At 37.5% G+C, this 25380-nt stretch overlaps 1 protein-coding gene across 1 annotated transcript; it reads right to left on the reverse strand.

The window, feature by feature from the left end:
* Positions 1–603: 603 nt before the first annotated feature.
* LOC121251701 (phosphatidylinositol 4-kinase beta 1-like) lies at positions 604–23547 on the reverse strand. Its single transcript, XM_041151024.1, has 16 exons — positions 21522–23547; positions 14604–14795; positions 14444–14492; positions 13134–13266; positions 12449–12968; positions 11266–11346; positions 11054–11173; positions 10365–10434; positions 7817–7914; positions 7627–7731; positions 7223–7276; positions 3749–3892; positions 3526–3579; positions 3317–3391; positions 1647–1730; positions 604–1562 (listed from the first exon to the last, which is right to left on the reverse strand). The coding sequence occupies exons 1-16, from the start codon at positions 22953–22955 to the stop codon at positions 1461–1463; spliced, it is 3315 nt and encodes a 1104-aa protein (XP_041006958.1). The 5' UTR covers positions 22956–23547; the 3' UTR covers positions 604–1460.
* Between the last annotated feature and the right edge of the window lie 1833 nt (positions 23548–25380).

Consider the following 25380-nt stretch of genomic DNA (forward strand, 5'->3'; position numbering starts at 1 on the left):
ATAGTATTATGTCATTCGAAAATTTAAGGTGAATAATTCAAATTCACGAAATTATGAAAAAAAAAAAAAAAAACAATGTTACAATACAAATGAAGTGGTGGTTGAGTTCTTAAAATTGAGATATTTTATACAAAAATGAATTCCGCTTTTTGGACTCTCAAGAACATATGGTGTTATTCCAAGAAAGCCGAGTGAAATTAACTAACACGTTTAATATCTACCCTCACCTTGTATGATGGATTTGACTGGGTGATAAATTTTAGGCATCTCTTGCATGTTGGTATTCCTCTTTTTTATATACATGGAGGTGATAAAAATTGACATTCTTTTGCTTTTGAAATTTATTTTGAATTAATTTACATGATTACGTTAGTTAATTAAATTTATTTTCTTCTAGATTATACAAGAATGTCATATTATAAGTTTTTTAATCTAGACTCAAATACTAAAAAGAAAAAAAATATATATATTTGGATAGGAAAGTAGTAGTAAAGGAGGTGTAAGGGTATCACCTCCTTTACTACTATCATTATCCCATATAGAAACATGTTGATGTTTTCATCTGAGCCAAATGCAGAGCCAATCGACCAACACAATACAGGATACACAAAAGTTCACGGGGTTTTCTTACTACCATTAACTGAATTGATGCAAAAGTTGATCAAAGATCAATGCCACCAATTTGCTTTATACGTAATAAGTTGCAACAAAAAACGGAAAAAAAAAAATCACTATAGAAGAAAAATGGATCAGTTGTACATGATCCAATCATAACACTCTTTTTTCCAAGAATATTCCAACAGAACTTTGAAACCATAATCACAAACTCATGGGAACAGCAGGCCACCATTCAAATGTTGAATCTTGTCCATGCTTTTAATCGAAAAGAATATATCCACAGCAGATGGAAGCGAAAGATGCAAAAGAACCATGCCCGAATGAATACTTCGGATCACTAACCAGTGCAAAACATGTAGCAATTGCAATCGCCGGAAAATCCGTCTGCGGCAACTGTACTCCAGCTTGGTAGTTTCCGGTGCCTTCTTTTTAATTTCTGTAGAGATTTCATCTCTGACCCGTCCTTTCCACTAGAGTTGCTCTGTACAGTGTGTGTTCTTCCCCATGGGGGTTAGGACCGCTAAAATAAAAAATAAAAAAAAGCAAGCCCTGCTGAAGAAAAATGCACCTGCGAGACTTCTGAGAAATATTCTGCCCATACAGTTACAAATTCCTCACAGCCAGTCAAAAAACAAAAAAAAAAACAAAAACAAAAACAAAAAGAAAAAGGAGGCCATGAACTGCCATGAACTCTTTTACCTCCAAGAAAACCCTACAGCCATCCCACAATAACCAAAATGGCCTTGCATCACACGGTGGCTGACATGCAATTTTAATCAGAGCTCCTAAACTGGGCTGGTCTTTTCAAATGAGGGCAACCATGCAGTTGTTGACATTCAATTTCATAATATTCCATTCAAAACCCTCTGATAATAATCATACTGCCGTGTCCGCCATGCATCTAAGCTGCTGCTTATCAGGGAAAGCACCACTGACACACATTGCTGCAAGAAAACAACAGACACCCCTATTAAAACCATAGCAACGAAATGCTCTACGGTAGAGAAGTTATGTCATTGAAATCAAACCTCTTCCGTTAAACTTAGATGGAATCGTTTCCTTAGGTTCTGTATTGTTCGTGGACCACCTTTAAAGCAAGGGAAGCCAGAGTCCTGATCCAAACATAAAAGAATAGCACCTCTCGTCAACCAGGAATCATCAAAGCAGGCACTAAGAATTATTCATCTACTCCCACTATCTGGTCACATGAATGACCACACCACAATCACCCCACGCATCCACATACATGCACAAATTGGTACATGGTGTAATTTCAAGTGTTAAAAATATCAGCAAGAAGCTTTCCGTTTTAAGGTTGCCTTCAATATTAATATTTAAATTGTCAAGTAGCATAATATGAGGATGCGATTACTCTGAAACCAATGTCACAAGTTGAGGCACACAGATGTCGGAACACAGCACGACTTGTACAAGACCATATAATGCATGCACAACTGGTACCCTAGTCTCAAGACATTTTAGGATTGCCTCAACATCAACCCTCAGAAGAACTCTTGCAAGCGAGGTGTGGTGAGGCAAATATCCATTGTCCATATCTATTCAACAAAAGATGCTTGTAAAAAAATTTCACAGAATTGATCAAATTATTAATTCATTTTAATGCAAATGAAATGGTAAGACAAGGTGATGAGTTTATAAGATGCGTCCATGTCTACAAAATTATTCTTTCAAATAAAATGCTTTCACATGAAGAAATTGTTAGGACCTTCATAGTTTCAATAAGCACCTCAACACTTTTTTCACCAGTTTTCATCTGCAGTATAACATTCTTAAGACATTGGTTGTCATGTAAAGATGCTGTATTCTTTCCATTATAAGCAGGGATGAAGCTAGGATTATAAGTTTGGAGGGGCCAAATATTTTCAGACTAGAACAAATAATTCAATTGAAATTTTTTAGGAATACATCAACAAAATGATACAAGAAATAAATAGAGTAAAAATATAAGACAAAAGTAAATTTCAAAATTTCATTCTTCCAAAAATTGTGTGTAAGCTTTTCACGTATTGCAATTAAAAGAAAGAGGCTAAACTGTGGAAACAGTTATATATGAATTCGAAACGAGTTAGTTTTTTTACGAGAGAGTGGCCATATTATAAACCCATATGAACAAAATTGTCAAAATTTGAGAAGGAAGACATGCAACTAAAGCACCCAAGTTCCAAGTGAAAATTTTTGTTCCGAGCCTTGGGAGGCCACTGCCGCCCCCCCCAACCCCCGGCCCCTTGGCTTCAAATTCATTGTAGAAGGTATTAGTATAAACTTCTGCTTGCGTGGACATAGATTCCAACCCAAAACCCTTCACTATGACAGTTATAAACTGATAAGGAAAGCACCTCATTCAGTATGTATGCATAAAGACGCTGAAGAACATTACCATTTTCCAGAGAAAATGGAGCTCGTCAGGAATAGTTAATGACTCGCTGCATATGTAATTGGTCTCAACCATCTTTGTTTTCCTGGAGACCCTTAGATCATACATGGATAATGGCAAGGTAAAAATAGGAGCCAGGTCAAGAAGAGTTCTTTAACGTACTGTCCATAAAATTACCAGACCCACTACAGAACTAGATTTCATTAACAAAACCCTTGGGCCCATAAATTTCACAAAGGAAAGATTCAAACAAATGTATATTGTAGACAATATTGGGGTGCAGAAAGCAAAAGCCGGTTTTACCTGCAACATCTCCACAAGAAGGATAATGTGCTCAGCATGCTTTCGACATGTAAGAAAGCCTTGAATGCATAACACCTGAACTTGAGGGCAACCATAAGTTAAGCTTACGTAGAATATGACAAGGTTACCTAAAGAGTCAGAGTTTATTAATAAAAAAAACTCAAAACAAATCCGCAAGAGTTTTTTTTTTTTTTTTTTTTTTTCAAAACCTTGAAATAATCGAAGAACTCGCTTGGAACTCCCTCAGCATCCGAATCCATGACCTAGAAAAATCATAACATTTAAATTACTTTAGGTTTAAAACCTAGATTTGTAAAAAATAAAGATGCTAAATAATTTGCCTGAGAAATAATTGTATGAATAACATTAAAAAAAAAAAGTAAAGAAAGTGAAAGAAGAAAGAATGTGAGCCTTGCGACAACGCTGCCTTACCTCGAGAAGTTCACGGGTTAATTTGAAAGGTGCACTCTCGAAATTGACACCACCAGGTGAATTGGAAAGCATGAAGCCAAAATCAATATGTATGATATGACCTTCTTCATCCAATAAGAGGTTCCCATTGTGCCGATCCTTCACCTAGACAACATGAGCCTGATGAGAAGCAGGTACAAAACAAACCACAATCGGAAATATGCTAAAGAAGTCATTTTATTGTGCCAAACCAACAAAAAAATCAGCCAGGAGGATGGATGCATAAGTACATAAAAGTGCAAATACAGATATTTTGCCATGAAAATCTGTTAATGGATCCACTTTTTTTTCTTAATAATTAAAATAACATTTTATTGATAGTAGTAAATAGCCATAGCCCAAGTACACATGAGGTATACAAACAGCATACACCTAGTTACATAATAAGGAGCTAGAAAATGATACAAGAAAGTCATTGAAGCAAACTGCATTAAGTAGACAAGAGGATGCCCAAAGAAATAAAGTATGGAAGAAGAAACTTCTTAGCTCATCTAGAGAACGCTCCTTATCTTCAAAGCTTCGACCATTCCTTTCAGTCCATAAACATCACTTGATACATAGAGGAATCATCCTCCATATATCATCAATATGTGAATTGGCCCTACATCTTTGCCAACATGCAAACAAATTGACCACCTCTTGGGCATTACCCAAGCAATGCCCGTTCTATCAAAGATTTCCACCCATAACATTCTTGCCACCTCATAGTGAAGTAAAAAAGATGATCCACTCTTCTTACACATATAACAGCAATCCATTACAATGAGATCCCTCTTTCTCAAATTATCCAACGTCAGAATTTTCCCTACAGGCGTCACCTTACTTTTCCAAATAGACTTCCAATGGAATGAAGTATGATTTTGGCTTGACATATTTTCAGTTAGGTATGCATATTGTCAGTCCAGAAGAATTTATCACTAATTGAGCAGTTAGTTGCGGTCAGATAGGTTGTATGTAGAAGCAATGTACAAGGTAATTTAATTCAAATAACCATAACTTGCTAGTCTAGCTATAAGAACAAATGAGTAAAATAGGTAATAAAAAATGTTAGACGACTTTTTTGAACAATAAACAGAAAAGACAAACCAAAAGCATAATTAGTCCATTAGTCAATAGCAACTTTTCATGGTATCTTTGCAAACCAAATCCTCTTCTACAATGGAAATCCCACCACCATGGATCCCTTAACTGCCTCATAGAAAGATTAAACACCAAGCCTTCCTTTCTTAGAGATCCGCCAATACATTCTATCTTTACCTTTACCTAATAAAAGATTTTTTTTTATCGGTGCAGGTACCGATTTACCTAATAAAAGATTAGACTACAATAAAATCAAAAGTGTATCAACTAACACTTACTCCCAATATTGCATAGGTTGCATGAATCAGATATCCCAATGACATGCTTCTCCCAATAATCCTGAATGGTAATGGCCCTTATCGACACCTATTAAAAATAGGCGTGGATAGGGAGGAAGCCCACCATCATCCCTTATAGTAGAGCAGATAAATTGAAACAAAGGCCGGTGGCGCCAACCAGCTTGTAATGCTTCTCCACAAACCTTTTTTATTTGCTCCTCCACAAACTTGATCCATGGGATCCTCCCACCTCTTGGGTAGCCCACTCATTCCAACTTCAGCATATCTCACAACAATAACTGGCCCCCATAAATGATCAGGTTCCTCTCAAACACAGCCATTTCTAGAACAATGCTTGATTATAAGATCTCATTTTACGGACACCCAAACCCACCACATTCCCATCCACCAGATCATATTTGAATTCACTCCCAGACCCTGCCCATAGACAATCCCTTTTATTTTTCCGACTTTTTTGCCATTGATAGATTATTGAATAGCAAGAGAGAGGGAATATATGTAGGGATACTACATAAAATGCACAGAAATCGAGTTTTTTCCTGCTTGTTTATCTCTTCTCAACATCTCAATAATGGCATTCCACAAGCCTCAAGCCTTAAAGGATGACTCCAGCAAAAACCTCAAAGAAGACATGAGTGAAAAACAAGTGTTGCAACCAAAATGCTTCCCCACTTCTCGAACCAAACATATATTTTTTTTTATAAGTTCAAACCAAACATATACATGCATACAGATGCAGATAGATAAATAGACCTACATACAGAAGCCCTTGTGTTTCCTTACCACTCTTCTCTAAGAAGCCCAATGTAGTGTAAAATAAAAGCAGAGTGAGAAGGTATGCTCTCCAATTTCCTCTGGTGGGTTGGGTATTAGAAATCTAAGAATTTTTAGTCGGGCATTACTTGGAAAATGGTTGTGGAGATATAATCTGGAACTGGACGCCCTATGGAAGGCGACGATTGAGTGCAAATTGAGGTTAGGGGGGTTGGTGTACTAGAGAGGTGAGTGGAGGGAAGCATATTAGACGAGGATGGGGGATCTTTACTCAAAACACAAGACTTGTTCTGGGTGAGGGCTCTAGGATTAAATTCTGGAGTGACTCATGGTGTGGAAATGGTGCTCTAAAGGACTTATTCCCTTATATTTTCCAGGTGGCTTGTGAAAAAGAAGCCTCAGTTGCTGATCTCATGGTGATATCGAGGGAGCAAGTTCAATGGAACATCAATTTCAATAGGGCGGCCCAAGATTGGGAAGTGGGCAGCTTTGAGGTCTTTTTTAGTCTATTATATTCCACAAAACCAAGCAACCAGCGAGCTGATATGTTGTGGATACCTGCAGGCAAAGGTACATTCTCGGTTCACACTTTCTATAAGTCTCTTACACACTCGCCGAATAGACAGTTTCCATGGAGAAGGATTTGGAGACATAAGGTGCCTCTCAAAGCGGCATTTTTCACGTGGACAGTTTCCTTGGGCAAGATCCTGACAACAGATAACTAGAGGAAACGTAGGGTGATCATAGTGGATTGGTGCTACGTGTAAGAAATCCGGTGAGGCAGTGGATCATTTCTTACTACACTGCGAAGTATTATGGAATGAAGTGTTCAGCAGGTTAGACTTAGCTTGGGTCATGGCCGCTACGGTGGATGCACTTTTGGCCAGCTGGACAAATTTAAGAGGCATTCGACAAATCAAAACTGTGTGGAAAATGATTCCTATTTGTATTTTATGTTGTCTATGGCAGGAGCGCAATAGAGGAATTAAGAGCTTTTTTTCTTAGAACTTTATGTACATGGGCCATAGCTATAGACTTAAATGGCCTCAATTTGCATGACTTCCTTGTCTCTATAGATTCTTATCTATGTACCTTTGTATAACTTCTTGTGTACTTGGGCTATGCCTATCACTATTTAATAAAATCATTTACTTATCAAAAAATAAATAAAAATAAAAGCAGACATAGAAACCACATGTTGAGGGAAGAGCATACTTCGCTGAGATTATAGTAGGTGCATTATAATGAAGGTAGAGAGAGAGAGAGAGAGAGAGAACCATACCTGCAGAAGGTAGCATACAAGGGAATATCCAGCCATACTTTCCACAAAATTTCTCTGTAGAAAGAATAAAAAATGGAATGATGAAATAGCAACCTCAAAAATAATTCAACTGTACTCTTTCTTTGTTATATATATGGATCAGATTAAATTAATCGAGTGTATCACAGAAAAAATCATCCAAAGATAAGTGTTTCTAGATACCTCCTCCCTTCTTTCTTTTTAGACGTGTAAAAAAAAGTTACTGCAACCACCATAAAATAAGGAGTGCAACCAAGTGAATGGGAGTAATAAAAGAGAGTAGTGATGTATCCCCTCATGGATAAAAACCGGAAATGCACGGTAATCAGAAAACTTGCAAAGGATGGCAGCATTTGAAGTATACCCATGCTTATTGTGTAAATTACCTGGGCGAGCTTAAAACTTGGAGAGTTTTCTTCATACTTGGAAATGAAGAACTCACGTAAACTTGAAATGTTTGGATACCTACTCTTTATAGAATGAAGTGACGCCTAAAACATGCAAAAACCATTACTTTGGAGATACACATGAGCTTAAAATGCCAATTCACTTAAAAAACATTAGTCACAGAATTACCGTATCTGGAATTGTTTCAATCAGAGCTGTGTATGAAGAAGTAACTAGAACTTCATAAGGCCGCAACCAAAGAGGGAGGCCAGCCTCTTGGAATATATCTGGCATAAAAATCCAATGATTACAAGCTTGAACTCACAGGAAAACGGATGAGAGAACCATTTTTGTGAAATAATATGGCATTAGCCGTATAAGACAACAATATTGTCTTCTTGCTGTACCAATTGTGAACAGGAAAAATGTAAGGGTAGTTTTGGGTGCTTTTGGTCAGTATTAAAGGGAGATGAATGGTTGCTTGCAATAAACGAGATAAACAGGATCAGATATGCCATCTAGTAATACTAAAATCATTCACACATTACTGCAGGGAAGAGATTTGCAGCATAGACTGGCAATTACGTAAAATTATTTTAATAAAAACTTTTCAGAACAATCATAAACTGGAAACACTTCCTCATACAGTGAAAACAAGTGTTAACAGACACCTACCTGTAAAAAAAAGTGAACAAGGAAGAAAGCAGAATTTCTGTACATTCAGTTTAGAAGAGATCTTTTTGATAAGTAATTTAGAAGAGATTCATTACATATACAGCACTTATCATGCACATTTACATGGATAAACATTTATTCTTTATTCTTTTATTCTTATTACTTTTTCTTTTTCCTCCCTTTTTTGGGGGGCCCATGGGAAGTGGATCAGAGGGAGGCTACTCGAGTCTCTGTCACCTGGAATGTAGTAGTCCTCTCAAATCCCACCGACTCCTCACCCTTTCCTAGAGAAGGAAATTAAATTTTATCCTACAATGCCAAGACGCTTTACCAACTAAACAGAGAACTTTCAAATCTTTTCATTTTGATAAGTAAATAAATTTTATTAAAATAAGTAAATAGGGCATAGCCCAAGTACAAATGAAGTATATGAAAGAGAACACCTAGTTACACGTTAGCAGCAAGAAATGGATAAAAGAAAATTATGAAAACTGGCCCCATCGAGGACACTGAACTTTCAAATAAATCTTATTCTAGTGGAACATTTGAGAAAACTAGCCACTCTTGCCTGACTTAAGAACACCTTGTCTTGGAAGGAGAAAGTATTGAAATCCCATCTCTTAGGCCACTAGAAAGGCCAAATGGCTAGAGGTATGAATTCTACTCACAACTAGCATGCCACTTCAAAAAACCAAACCCAAACTCTTCTAACAACTATGACAGATGCACACAGTTCTTTGGCCCATGGCATGCCCTGGCACATGGTTTTGTGATTGGTATGAGTAAGTTGCAGCCCATGTCACCAAGAAGGCACCTGAGTCACCCTGACAAACCAACCACACCAGTCCAAGAAGGCACTGTGTGCTGTTGGCTTGTGGAAACAATCAGCTTTACGAGTGGTGCTCAAGTACAGAGGAAAGCAAAGAGAAGGCCAATAATGAGTGTCTGCTACGTTGTGCCAGCTGGTGGAACTACCCTGCTAGCCAACAGAGGGAATGATTGCCCCTGTATTGACATTGGATTATTGGTGACTTGGTGCCAGAATGAGTCATCATGAAGGGACAGCTCTCAGCATGGGCTGGAAGTGGCAATTTAATTATGCATAGAGATTACACACGGATGTGGGTTTGAAGGTGTATTCAAAGCCTCGCAACAAGCAACCACCAGTTGACTGCATGCATGGCCCCTACACTCTCTTGTTGCCAGTATAGAATTATAATCTTGTCAAAAAAAAAAAAAAATTGTTGGGATGAAGATTAGAAATCGATGTTTTCACAAGAGGAGCAAAATAGTGAGAGTTAACGGAAACACAAACTGTCCATCTGTTTATTGTTCTAGGCCTTTGAGATGCAAATTTTGCTAAGAATCCTGCACGTCTATTGTGAGGACCTTGGCCTTCCTAGTATGTTTTGAGTTAGAGGGTATAAGTTAGGACTTTCTCCCAAAAAACATTTGCTTTGTTGTGAGTTGTACATCTTGAGCCTTAACATATTTTCAGTTTCCTGTACCGTGCTTGGCTCAGACCAGTGCATAGGTTGTTTGGTGCCATCGCTTGATAGATTTTCATTACGAAAAATTTACCGTGACAACTAGTTACATTCACTCAAGGGCCTTGTATCTATTTTGATAAGCAAACACAACTCACACACCACATATGGGATTGAGTTCGTGCGTTGCCCTCCATCCATTTAGATAAGGGAGATGTCATTTGGTCCAAATTCCTACACTATTGGCCTCAGGGCATTGCATCTAAGCCCAACCCATGTTGCAAATTAAACAGGATAGAGAAAAATACAATTTTCCAGCCACTAATGAAAGCAACAGTGAGGAAAAACAATCCAGTTCTTCCTTTATTACGACAGTCAATTTAAGTAGACTTGGAGAAATTCTCCAACATGCAATTTCATGTCTTAACAGTTCATCACATTCATCATTAAAAAACACAAATGTAAATTTCGGCATCATTCTGTCAGTGACTAGCTGGACAAGATGGAACCATGGAACAAGACAAGGAGCTACATAAGATGAAGCAAAATATAACTATAACAAAAAGGGCACCTACCATAAAAGTGAGAAATAAGTTGCACAGCAAGATGTTCTTGCCTACAATCATCACCACTCTTCACAATAACCTAAATGCAAAGCAAGACAATGAGAAATGTCATTAATGTGGAATGCGTTCTAAGACCCGCCACCTGAATAAACAGCATATACATCTACATGTCAGTCTCTACAGTAATAAAGAAAGAAAATCAAACAGCGTAAATTGTCAAGAATCACAAATGACAAACAGCCAAAATACACTCGCAGAGTTACCTCTCCACACATTCAACAGTACCCAATTCCCCTGTTAATGCTAAAAATACCGAAGCAAGTATCAAACACATGCACAAAGGGATGGTCGTTTGAAAACGGTAGTTTAACAACAGGTAGTAGTGTTGTAACTTTTCAAGTAATCAACATTCAACAGCAAAGAGGATACAATTGTTAACGATTGCAATCTCATATATCTCCATTAGGTAATAAAAATGATATTTGGAGAATCTCTAGTTTGATGAGACTGAGCTTGATCTATACAATGAGCATGGAATTGTAGATGGACATCTTTTCTAGTTATTTCTGTGCACAAATGCATATATTAAAATCCCATTCACTACTAAATAATAAGTGTACATCTATTATCAAGTTCGCATTGCTCAAAGTCCATAGAATCATAAAAAAAAAAAAAAAAAAATGACATGCATTACTTACAGAGCGCAAATCCCAACCAGGTATATTTCCATACACTGAAGCTCTGCGTATCCTTTCTCTCTTTACCTCCCAAAGTTCACCAGATAAGGCATCACCAGCCTTGGGAGAGCCGCCATTAACCTGTTGAGAAATTAGGATTCTCACAGATATAATCTCTCCACCACCACACTAAATAAAAAGTACATAAAAATCAATTTTCATTGAATATTCACCGGAGGCTGTGAATCAGTTGAGTCTTGACCAGCACCTTTCAGAGGGAGCCCAGGAGGTGCTTCTCCTTTCGCAGCAGCAGCCTGCAGAATGTTTCCATTAACACTATCTGAAACAAAATATAACAAGGGGAGAAAAACACTTGTGTACAAAATAGATACACAAAGGAAAATATGGACTATGTCTATCATTCTGCCACATGATCACATGGCGCACTCAATGATTGCCTACAATATTGACTTCCACAAAACTCTTCGTCCCTTTAGTGACCACAAAAATGAAAACGATCCATCTATTCTACAAAGCAGATTGTAATTGATCCAAATTTGGAACTTCTTAAGTCACAAACATGAAACTTTGACATATACAAGAAGCAAGCAGATAGAGTCTTGAGTCAATAGAACTCAAAACTGGAACCCCACACATCATCAATGTATCATCAGATACTGAATACACCTAGCTGAATGTAGGGGAAGAAATACACCTAGCTGAAGAGCACCCAGAGCATAATCCATTAAAAAACCTTCATACTGCTTTCATATCTATGAAATTCAGCCATGATTCTGTGCTCTTTATTTTCCCATAAAATATAGCCAGGAGATTGTTTCCCAGGTCCAAATACCTCAACTAAAGAGCCTGAGACCCTTACCCTAACAGCCACAGAAGTCCTAAAAAACCTAAATCCCACCTCTTGTTTAACAGTTAGGACAAATGAAAGGAATTGATAATCATTAAACTAGTAGCCTGGGAAGAAAATCTTAAGCATATGCTATACTAAACAGTGGGAGTGAACTAATATTAAAAAAAAAAAAACACTCAAGGAAGCCCAAAATGGAATAAACAGAAATCAACTCAGAGGCTTTCTTTTGCAATTAAAAACGCATTTACAAAAGAAGAAGAAGAAGCAAGGGGTGCAACCGAAGTACACGTTATCTAACAGGCATCCTGATAGATCAAAGTGACACAAGATAGCTAATGCAGAAAAGTACGCATGAAAGCTAGCTGTCATGCATAAGTAGCATTAACAGAGTGAAGGACCTGTCACCCTCATCCCCAATAACCTCCCCTAGTGAAGGAGATTGCTCCCATAAATATATAAGCAGTGAGTATTAATAATTCGGCCTTGTATTAAAAAAGAAATAATGGCAACTGCAGCATCAAAACTTAAATCTCCTTAAGGCGCACCTTTACTGCCTCTATAGCAATTGTACTTGGAACACGTCGGTGTTCCTTCCGCCGTGGTGGTCCTTGACCCTCAATGTCTTCCATTCTAATCCCTGGATCTGCTGTCAGCACTACCCTTACCCACTCCAAATCATTAATTTGTGCTACTCTTGATGAGTGATTCACACGTTCACCACCTTGATAACTCCCTGACACACCACTTGCAGAAGCTGAACTACACTGTAGACTACCACAATGGATGCTACTGTGTTCAATGCTCTCCATCTGGCTGGAAAATTGCTTCTCTACAGAAAGACTCACATTGACAATTTTCATCTTTGCCTCTGAGGTGTGTGTCATTGCTTGGTCAATCGCTTGAGCAGTTGAGCTTGACATTCTATCATTACTATTACGATAAGCCTCCTGGGCAGTCCACACTGGATAAGCCCAAGGAGGGGGCTTTGGCAATAATGCATCCCCATTTGCCAGTGGTATTCCTCCTCTAGAAAGCTTTTGTGCACTAGATGTGTCCTTTGTATTGCTAAAACAAGTTTTGATAAAAAGGCACAAAAGCACAAATCAGTTAGAATCCTTTCACTTGTAGAGGAAAAAAGTTTAGAATCTTTTCATTAAATGTACTCGTTTCAATAACTGTATCGACTAGGAACTACTGTCACTCATTTAGACAATGTAACCTGATAATCACCTTGGCATCTCACTTTTCAAAACTTCAACACATATCAGATAAGGTGCCTTTTCCCTTGAATTCAAAAGAACAGCTTCATCTTCAGGTATATGAACCACGCGATACATCCCCCTTCCCATTGGGAAGCAAACTCCTAAAAATTTGAATCAATATTATTCAAATAAGAGCATAGAGATATACCCTTTCCCATTTGGAAGCACACTACTAAAAAAATATAATCAGCATTATTCAAAGACAATGTAAATACATGATATAATGTATAACCCAGCTAACACAATATATATGTCAACATTGCTGTATGATACAGGGTAAAAAGCCAATTAAGAGTAGCGGAAAAGGATATCCAGAACAATCAGGGACTAAATAACTATGAATAGCATATTATATGTGTGCAAGCATTAAGATACCACAAATACACAACAATGGGCTTACGTACTTAAGATGCTTTCTTAACATCTTATGTGAAAGCGAAATCCCACCATCAATTTCCTTCTTTCTTCTTTTTAATTGGTATTAAGGACTTTAGTAGAAAAACCCACCGATCAGAATTCAAACTCAGTAAACTATATTCCTTGTAGTGACATTATTTGTCATCTGAAGAAGGCAGTATTCTTTCATTACACAAACCAACAAAGCATGCACTTTTGCATACCCTCCTATTTTAGCATAGAGTAAAGCTAGCATGCCGCTTGCAGCTTACCGTTGCAAGTGACCGCTAGTGCAAAGCTAGTGTTTTTTTTATCCAATTTTTTTATTCACATTTTTTTATCATTTTTAAATATTTTTTAAAAATATAAAAAATACACCAATACACTAAAAATCACTTCCTTAATCATTAAGTAAAAAAAATTATTATTATCATTTTTTTTTCACAGAGCAGTCAAATATAGCAGTAAGGTTTGTGCGGCAAAGTAGCTTTTTCCTTTAGCATATCCTCCTATTTTAGCACATCCTTCTATAAAAGTAAAGAAAACTACAAAATATATCTCTTTCAGAAAGGCCTTAGACTTGTTTCCAAATATAATAAAGGAAAAAAAACAACCAGAAACAAATTCTTTCACATCGAGAAACCACAGTGACCCTGAACATGCTCATAAAAAAACACACCACATAATTAGCCAGATTTTTTAGCACATACTTATAAAAAGAAACATTCTTTCATATCGTAAAGCCACATTTACAGAAACATAACATGGTGATCCTGAAATACCTAGTGAATTATGAAGCATTATACAGAACAAAATACTCGAAAGCACTGTGCCTCTAGATGGGCATTCGTCTACTTATATCTACAATGATTAAAGAAGTACCTCCACTATTTTGAGCCTCAGCCACATGCAAATTGGTCTCTACGAGAGACTGTAAACATATAGATGAAAAATACAATAGATGCATCAGAAAACCATACAAGCAAAGAGCGCATATTAACAGAAACCAAGCTGGATAAAGCACTAAAAAAAGATAATTAACCTCACGAAGAGCACTTTTACGATCTTCAATTGGAAATACATCAACCAAGCCATATGATGTCTCACATAATGAATGCACAAAGTCCAATGACTCATGATATGTCCCTTTTCGGAACTGCGATGCATTATTATTTGGAAGTGGGGGCTTGGCATTTGACTTCTCACTCCATTGATTTGGTGAACCAGGATGTTTCTGCCAAATGAAGAGAATGATGAATCAACTTAGCAAACTAGAAGATATTTGCAAGTAAACATCTCTCCAATATACTTTTTCCTTTTCTTCTTTTTCTTTTTCTTTTTTTTTTTCCACATTTAAAGCAAGGTGCATCTACAATCGCATACACATCCCTGGGATCAATCTATAGCTCTTTCTGCATACTGAATCGTGGAAGATGTAACCAAGTCAAAAATCTCTCGTCCATGTTGTTAATCATGTTGTTGACATATCAATAAAATTTAAGGGATAAATTAACTTCTAAGTATAGCTGGTGGCATTTCACTAAGGCAATCCAGCTTTTCAAAGAAACAAAACATACTCCTGCCACATTATTCTGGTCATGCACACAAGCACACAACGAGGGAGAGAGAGGGAGACAGAGAGAGAGATTTAGGAACTGGACTTTGACCTTTTCTCTTCTTTTGATGAGTAAATATTTTTTTGATGTTAACAGGCATAGTCTAAGTACCAGGATGTATAAAAGAGAAACACCTAGCCATGAAAAAGATAGATACAAGAAAATCATGAAAAGTGAGCCCTTTAAAATTTAAGGGTTTTGCCCAGAGATATAATGTGTTGAAAAAAGAACTTCTGATTTCCTCCAGCAAACATTCCTTATCTTTGAAGTTCTGGTCATTTCTTTCCCTCTAGATACACCACAAAAGGCATATGAGGTAAGGGTGCTACCCGCATCGTGCAGGGTGGGGGCACCCCCTCCCTGCCCCCCGCTCTGCACCATGCGGGGAAAGGGTTTTTAACCCTGCCCCAGGAGGCGGGGGGTGGGGTTGAAACCGCACCCCACCCCGCCCCACCCCCCGCCCCGCTCAACCCAGTGATTCACTGGATCTATAATTTTTTTTTGTCTAAAAAAAATTTTAGACCCAAATTATAATATAATATAATTATAAATTTTATTCAAAAAAATATAAACTCATTAGAGTTGTATTTTGCAATAAGTCCTACATTGCTTAAGAATGACTATTGTATTGCCTTGGCTTCCTATATAAAAGTTGGCCTAGGAGGCCAAGGCAATCCATTAACTTGAATTCAAGTTTTTAACAAATTGTATATATTTATATAAATTATTTATATAAATTATTTATATAAATATAAAAAATAATAATTTTTATTATAATTTGGGACGGTGCGGAGCGGGGTGTGGGGTGAGGCCCCACTGGGGTCAGCCCGCCCCCTGCCCCCGCATTTGCAGTGCCGGGTAGCCCTCCCGCCCATGCGGGGGCGGGGCGGACAAGGGCAGGGTAGCGGGGGTTGGGCCCCCGCTGCCCACCCCTAATATGAGGACCATCTTCTATATTGCTACAATTTGCAGATTCAATAAATGTTTCTCCAAGTAGCATGAATATCGACCACCCTCCTAGGCATGATCCATGCAACCTCAAGACTTTGACCTAAGTCTAACGTATTAAAAAATGGGGTGTGTATGCTAGTAAATGAGGGCCAAGTAATGGTCTAACATCAATATTGAAACCTAAACCATATCAGAAACTACTAGAGTTGGCTAGGCTCTATTTAAAGAATAAAGTAAGAGACATGAAAGGAGGTATTTAAGCAGCTTGGAGGATTGAAATTAATAAAATAACAAGACAGGCTTAAATGCAAAGATATAACCAAAGGTAGGAGGAAAAAATCACTACAGGAAAGATCAAGAAGCTTATTAAAAAGTTGAAAAATCCAAGAAGGAGAACAGAACTAAAACCGAAATGACATAGGAAAAAATAGAGGGAGGTAAATTCCAACATAAAGTACTACTCTCCAGTATCGTGGGGATTAAGGATCGGCATTAGAGTAGACCAACTGAACTTCCAAAAGATGTCGCACGAAGGAAATAGGAGCTAAAAACCAGCTAAGACAATTTGCTGACGTATGGTCACACACTGCTACAAATATGCACAAGAACCCCCTGGTTACCCCGTACATGCAACTCTCACCAGCTACAGCTAGCATATAGACTCCTAAACCCATCTCTCCTCTCCAATCCTTGATCAAAAGTGTGTTGTCACGGTCCTTGATCAAATTTGTCTTCCCTTTGCCTATCATATGTGTCGATCTAGCTTTGTCCAAAACCAAGGCGGCAATTTGGTGGAAGCATGTATGTAGGAAGGCACCACTACGAAAGCTAAGACTACCACTACAAGTCAAGCCCGAAACAACTTGCTCCTATTCTCATTGAGGATGGATATAGATGGGAAATATATAGATGATAGATATTTTCCCATCTCTCAAGCAAACATAGAAATACAAATTCGGTGCATAGTACAACCGGAAAAAAAAACTTTGCTCAAATGGCCTTTCCATGCCAAATGAATTCCTCCTTTTCTCTTCTTTGAAGTCTACAACCAACAAGTGGGAGAAGCAGGATTCAAAACACCTCCATTGCCACTAGACAAGTTCTACTATCCCACCCCAAAACAACTCGAAGCCTATATAGAAGAATCTCTTGAAAATGGTGATTAGAGAAAAGCAACTATACTATTATGTTTTTCTTTTCAAGTGACCAGCTTTGATTTTTTTTTTTTTTTTTTTATGACTCATTTGTTTTATTTTTTCAACTTCATACTTAAAATGTAAGAGTATCCGGCAAGATGCAGATTTTCATCTAGTTTCTCTGCCACGTATCAATTAGTCCATCTCACATCCTCAATATGATCTCTTTCGACACGACCCACCCTAATATGTTACCAAATGTTAACTCTTTTGCAGTGTGTTTCCAACTATCATCAGTAATACATAATAGCAAGATCTTAAACAGCCAGGAATGCCTCGTTTCATTCATCAAAGCCCAAGTTCCTAACAAGCTATTTACACCCACTAACTGCCCTACATAACCAAAGGTATGCTCACTGTATTCATGCATGAATGTATCAATGGCACCTTAAAATCATGGTGTAGTTCATTCCTTCTGACGTGGTGTGATACCCCATATGATAAAGATAATGGTAGGTGGTGAATGAGATCCCACATTGCTTGGGAATAAAAAATTCTTACTCTTTATAAGGTTCCAATTGGACTCCAATTGTATCATTAACTAGTCCTTTTAGAGTATAGGTCATGTGGTTTAGGCCTTCTATTGGGGCGTTACGAATGGTATCAGAGCCTATTCCAACCAGAAATGTGGGACTTGAGCCGTGCCACCTATGACGGACTGGCCCGACGAGGACGTCGGGAATTTAAGAGGGATAGATTGTGATACCTCATATGATAAGAATAGGGGTAGGTGGTATATGTAATCACACATTGCTTGGGAAGAAGAAGTTCTTGCTCTTTATAAGGTTCCAATGGGGCTCCAATTGTATCATTGACTAGTCATTTTGGAATATAGGCCATATGGTTTAGTCATTCCATTGGGGTGTTACAAATGATACCAGAGCCTATCCCAACCAGAAATGTGGGACTTGAGCCGTGTCACTTACAACGGATTGGCCCAACGAGGACGTCGGGAATTTAAGAGTGATAGATTGTGATATCCTATATGATAAGGATAAGGATAGGTGGTGTATGAGATCCCGCATTGCTTGGGAATGAGAAGTTTTTGCTCTTTATAAGGTTCCAATGAGGCTCTAATTGTATTATTGACTAGTCATTTTGGAGTATAGGCCATATGGTTTGGGTCTTCTATTGGGGCGTTACACGCAGTTGGGGCAAATGTGAACTACAAAATATTGACCACATCTTGGATTGTACAATCTCCTTTTCTAGAAATACCTGAATCTTATTTTCATTTTTTTCACTTGCCACTATCTCTATTATATTCCCATAGTAATCAAACTCAGTGTAATGGATTTTGTACATTAATCCCAACTGCATTATGAAATTCACAACTTATGTTGAGACAAATTACAAAAGCACTCCCCCCATTTCCTCTGCCAACTCAACTACTCACGTTCCTATATTTCAAATTGCAAATCCAAAACATGAGATTTGAGAGCCGATGTGCCTATGCCACAAAACACCAATTATCTACACAAGCAGGCTTTTATGGAGGATGGAAACTAGACAGCTAAAACCTACAACTTACCCGATAAAATTCAGCTACAACGAGTCATGCAGAAGACATGAAACTCCTAGAAGAGCAAGCTTAAAATAAAAAAAATATGGAGAAGACTTACGATCATGTCAACTGAGATTTTTTTGTTGTATTTGCCGGGGAGAGGTGGTGTACATGGATTAGATGGTGCATATCGACGGCGCGGTTCTCAATTTTGGTGCATGATTGCCTAGTTGGCTTTTTTAACAGCTCCTGAGGTTTAAGGCAAGGGGATCCCTCTCCCCACTTCTCTTTGTCATAGTCATGGAGGTATATAGCATAATGATTTTAGCAATGGTTAACAGTGGATTTTTGGCTGGCTTTTCGGTTGGTGACACACATCGAGGTACTATCCACATTTCCCATTTGTTGTTCGCAGATGATACCCTCATTTTTTTACGAGGCAGATCTAAACCAGATTCAAGCACTAAAGGCACTTCTACTTTGCTTTGATGCAGTTTCGGGGTTAAAAAGTGAATTTATCCAAGTCAAAGTTGGTTCCAGTTGGCAACGTTCGTAATATCCGGTTGTTGGCTAACACCCTTGGTTGTAAGATCTCTTCTTTCCCTATAAACTGCCTTGGGCTTCCTCTGGGGGCCAACTCCAGGGCTAAAACTATTTGGGATGCGATAGTTGAGAAGATTGAACGAAAATTGGCAGGTTGGAAGAGGTTGTATTTGTCGAAAGGTGATAGGATTACTCTAATTAAAAGCACTCTTTCCAAGCTACCTACCGATTTTTTATCCTTGTTCACAATTCCGGCGAATGTGGAGGCACGTATTGAGAAACTACATCGTGACTTCCTTTGGAGCGGACTTAGAGATGAATTTAAATTTCATTTGGTCAAGTGGGACAAAATATGCTCTCCAATCTCTTTTGGTGATTTGGGAGTTAGAAACTTGAGGGTGTTCAACCGGGCTTTACTTGGAAAATGGTTCTGGCGCTATAATACGGAACCCAAGCTTTATGGAAGTTGGTGATCGATTATAGATATGGAGGCTTATGGGGAATGGTGCTTTAAGGAGGTAAGCGGGGTGTATGGCGTGAGTATATGAAAGCATATTAGACGAGGGTGTAACGCGCAAATGGAAGGCTCAAACCACATGGCCTATACTCAAAAAAGACTAGTCAATAATATAATTGGAGCTCCATTAGAACCTTATAAAGAGCAAGAACTTCTCATTCCCAAGCAATGTAGAATCTCATACACCACCTACCTTTATCCTTATCATATAGGGTGTCACAATCTTCTCCCCTTAAATTTTCGATGTCCTGGTCAGGCCAATGCATCGTAGGTAGCACGGCTTAGCTCTCACATTTCTGGTTAGGATAGACTCTGATACCATTTGTAACGCTCCAATTGAAGGCACAAACCACATGTTCTATACTCCAAAAGGACTAATCAATGATATAATTGGAGCCCCATTGGAATCTTATAAAGAGCAATAACTTCTCATTCTCAAGCAATGTGGGATCTCATACACCACCTACCATTATCCTTGTCATATGGGGTGTCACAGAGGGTGGTGAGTCTTTGCTCGTCATACTAGAATTGTGATGGGAGATAGCTCAAGAACTAAATTTTGGCATGACATATGGTGTGGAGATAGAGCTCTTAGGGACGAGTTCTCTACAATGTTCATACTTGCACATGAAAAATAAGCTTCAGTGGCAGAGCTTATGGAGAGGGATGGTGATTTGCTCCAATAGAATGCGAGCTTCACGATGGCGGCCCAAGATTGGGAGGTCAGCAACTTTGAAGATTTCGTCCAGCTCTTATACTCCATAAGACCGAGCGCTCAAGGAGATGATACTTTGTGGTTGATACCTACCAGGAAAGGTACATTTTCAGTTCGCTCTTTCTATAAGGCCCTCACACAACCGCAAAATAATCACTTTCCATAAAGAAGAATTTGGAGAAACAAGGCCCCTCCTAGGGCGGCATTTTTTGCATGGACAACATCCCTAGGAATGGTGTTGTATGTGTAAACAAAGTGGGGAGACTGTGGACCATTTTCTACTACGTTGCGAGATTGCTAGAGCATTATAGGTCGATGTATTCAAAAGGGTAGAACTAGCCTAGGTTATGCCTACTACAGTGGTCGAGCTTCTAGCATGTTGGTCGAACCTCGGCAGCATTCCACAAATTTCAGTTGTGGAAGATGATTCCTATATGTATTCTATGGTGCATTTGGAAGGAACGAAATGATTGGACATTCGAAGATAGGGAGCGTTCATTGGAGGAGATTAAATTATTTTTTGTTAGAACTCTTTTTCTTTGGGCCAAAGCTATAGATTTCAATGGCCTCGATTTTCACGATTTTCTTGTTTCTATTTCTTCCTCTTAAATAGATGTTATCTCTTGTATACCCCATGTGTACTTGGGCTATGCCTATTCGTATTAATATAATTTAACCATTTACTTATAAAAATATATATATATGGTTTCAGGGTGCAACAAGCTTTTTGATAAGTGAATCTAAGGAAATTTCTTATTGATAACATTCTTCAACTAAAGAATCTAAAAAAACTGGATTGAGAAATATACATTATCTGTGGATGTCAATATAATTTTGGCAAAATAGAATGCTGAAAAGTGAAGGCCCTGCATCCACATTAACAGAAAAACATATAAATTAAATAAATTCTGAACAAACCTCTTTGTGCTTCTTTGAACCAAACAGCTCCGAGTCTTCCACCGTACGGTCGCGATCCCTAAACAATTTGCGGAAAAAACTCTCAGTTCCTGGACTATTTTCAAGCAAGCTACCACCATTGCTGATTTCATTATCTGCAGTAATTTTGGAATCTTCAGGGTGCACACGAAACAATCTTCGGAATAAGGAAAAGTCAGAAGCCTCTTCTTCCTCACAATTGGCACTACCCTCATCAATTTTATCATTTGCATCTTTCTTGTCCTCAAATTTATCTTTAAAAAATTTCCGAAAGATCCCCTCTCTTTCATCATCTTCAACAGATTTGGAACATTTTTCACCATATTTGACAATATCTTCATCTCCCTTCCTGTCATTCCCCTCCTTCTTGTCATCAAACTTGTCTTTGAAAAACTTACGAAAGAAGCCTTCTTTTTCATCATCTTCCACCAACTTGGAAACCGGTTTATCCTCGGAGTCACTCTTGCTATCACGAAACAACCTCTTTAAAAAACTCTCAGAACTTGACGTCAACTCCTCATCATCACCTCTGCTGTCCCTCAAAAGCCGCTTAAAGAATCCATCCTTTTCGGAATCATCATCATCTTTCTCCATCGACTTCCTGAAAAGCAACATATCTCGAAACTTTGAACCCATCTCATCCTCGCCTCTACTGTCCCTCAAAAGCCTCTTAAAGAACCCATCCTTTTCTGAGTCGTCATCATCTTTCTCTGTCGACTTCCTGAATAGCAAAGCATCTAGAACCTTTGGACTTGGAAAAAATTTCTTTAAGATATTGTTCTCCCCAGAAGATAATTGATTGCCATCCTGTTGTGGAGTGTTTCCTGACAAAGGCGAGAATGACAAAGACTTTTGGATGGGCGGTGAAGATGTTAGAGAGAACAACCGCTGTTTTGATGATAGTAGCTTATTCAAAACCATGTTCTTGCTTCCAGGGCTCGATGGCACATTTTGAGGCTGTTTCAAGGGAGGCCATTCACCCATCAAAGTCGCGGCAATCTGGCACTTCTCTTGAATCCTGCCAATCCCATCATTATCATCCGAATCCTCGATCTCTGCCATTAGAAACCAATGCACCTTCAAAGCTATCTTCAACGATTTTGAGCAAATATCAATGACAAACTTATCCAAAGATGGACTCGGCTTGTGCACCATCATGTAACAAATTTGGAACAAATAGCTCTCAATCCCTGGTAAGGGTAGAGTGTACATTCGATTACAGAGGTAATCCCGGACTCCAGAGTGGTCATGCTTGTACAAATAGCTGACAGCAATCCACTCACAGAAGAACGCAGAGTCAAAAAATCGAATGAGCCACCCATTTTCACCGGTATCACTCGCTCGATTGATCCGCGAGGTGATCTCGCGAGGCAACTCATCCGACCCCCCACGAGTCAGTCCAAGAAGCCGCACCATTTCTTAATCTGCCATCATATGCCCAAACAACCTCAATCACAAATCCTAATTACCTTACAATTCTAAACAATCACTAATCACAGCCAAATCATGGACTCTAGCATTTCACTGCTCCAATATAAACCCTAGGAATTCCTTAAACCTTCATGGAAAACCCTAATTCCCCACAAAAAATAATCCACAACTCTTCAGTGATGCAACCCAACCGTCCCCTGTAAAGCCCTTGATGTTCACAGTTCCTGACCAGAAACCCAAAATCCGAAGCAGAAATAACAGAGATATGAATATTATAGTCGTTTCTAGGGTAAGTAAGGAGGAAATGACGATTTATGTTCCGAAAATGATCGGGGATTTTTAACCGGGGATATGCCAGAAAGCTTGGACACGAGAACGGGATCGAATTGTGCTTACGCAGATAGAGCGGAATCGGAATCCGAAGTATAGAAGGAGACGAAACGAATGCAGAAGTGGATCTTTGTTGTTGCAAACGACGTCGTTCTGCCGTCCTTTGTGGTGGCGGTGGTGATCGTCGACGTCGTCGTTGTTGGAGAGAGAAGAAAGGAAGGTAATTATTAATATTTGTATTTGATTTTTTTTATATTAAAAAAAGAAAAACGATGCGAAGAAATTGAATGCTTCTAACGTGCGCCAAGGTGCGAGGTGCGCACTTTTAGAGTACATTTAGATGTTAAAATGAGTTGAATTGAGTTGAGTTGATAAAATATTATTAGAATATTATTTATTACTATTATTATTATTTTAGGATTTGAAAATTTTAAATTATTTATTATATTTTGTGTTAAAATTTTAAAAAATTATAATGATGAATTGAAATAAGTTATATTTCTAAACGAAACCTTAGTGGTCGCGCTACTTCAATTTTCTCCTGCAAAGAATGAAAAGCGTAAATTAGTAAAATCATTATTTTGAAATTTTAAATTTAAATCCAATTCTACTTATGATCCTGTAAGACTATTAGCATTGACTTCATAAAAATTATTTCTAAAATTTGATGGAAAGTACATAATTTTTATAAATCTAAAACTTCTCTAACTATAACTCCACATTGAATTAACTATTAAATTTATCAAAATAATATTATAATATTATTTTTTCAATAAAAATATTTTTATTTTTTTTATATTTTACAATTACACTAATCATATGTTAATTAATAATTTAATTTGATTCTTACATTATTATTATAAGACAGTTGGAGATTAAACGTGAATAAAAAAGACCTTTGGAGATTAAAAGTGAATAAAAAATAGATTTGATGAGTGAATAGTAACCCTTCAAATTTGAAGAAACTTATATATTTACTGTAGCTCAAAGTTTCACATTTATCTATTTGACTAATCCAATGCAGCCATATTTTAATGAAATTCATCAAATTTTGTATATGATTAGACTTTTGATTAAACCAATGCCAATGCCAATGCTCTTAAACTGTAAACATCAAGAATTTCAAAAATACTATTTCGATGTTCAAATTTGTTAAAAGAGTTGTTATGTCCTCATGTTAATGCGTAGAATATATCATACAGATTATTTAAATAGTAAAATTTAATTTATAAAATTCAAAATTTAAAACTAATATTTCAAAATTAAATTATGTGATGTAAACTTATGTTCTACACATCAATTTAAGAATAAAGTTTTTTTAACACAAAATATATTTTACTTTTTTACTTCTTTATAATTATAATTACTTTTTTTTTATAAAAAAACATAATTTTATTAAATCAAATAGATTACAAATTGTTCTTATCAAACCAAATAGCCTGAGATATAAAAATTGGGACATTATCCCATTACATCCCGATATTCTCCAAGTTCTAAGCATGTCTTGCCAATCTATGTGCTGCCCCGTTATCCATTTTGTGAACATATAGCACTTTACATTTATTAAAATCTTTCATAAAATTTTGTATTTCTCTCGATAAATTTTTAAGAGTTGAAAAAGAATCTCCAAGAGTTGAAGCTCATTAATTAGCATCAAGCAAACATTTTCTACGATGCGTTCTTCTATACTATAGACTCCTTTTAACTGCACACCACACTCCAACTAATCAGCAAGTGCCAGATCATTCTTTTTTATTAAAAATATATAAAATGTAGAATAATCAAAATTATATTTCACTCCCTACATTAAATTGTGAACTCTCCAAAATCCAAAGTCATCGTCCCTAAATCCCAATCTCCACCAAATGCGATATTCATTCTTTTAGCTATTTATTCAATTCCATTTATATTTTCTCCCTTCTCACTCAATTTCACTGTCGACAACCACCATCTCACTCAACTTCACTGTGGGCATCCACTGCCATATACGATCTAACTTGCAACTAACTCGTCCACAACTCAGCAAAACTTTTTTCTTGATCTCAACACAGAATTCATTCAAGATGATTTTGTCTGGAGA

The sequence above is a fragment of the Juglans microcarpa x Juglans regia genome, chromosome 2S, assembly GCF_004785595.1.
Source record: "Juglans microcarpa x Juglans regia isolate MS1-56 chromosome 2S, Jm3101_v1.0, whole genome shotgun sequence".
Taxonomy (NCBI): Eukaryota; Viridiplantae; Streptophyta; class Magnoliopsida; order Fagales; family Juglandaceae; genus Juglans; species Juglans microcarpa x Juglans regia.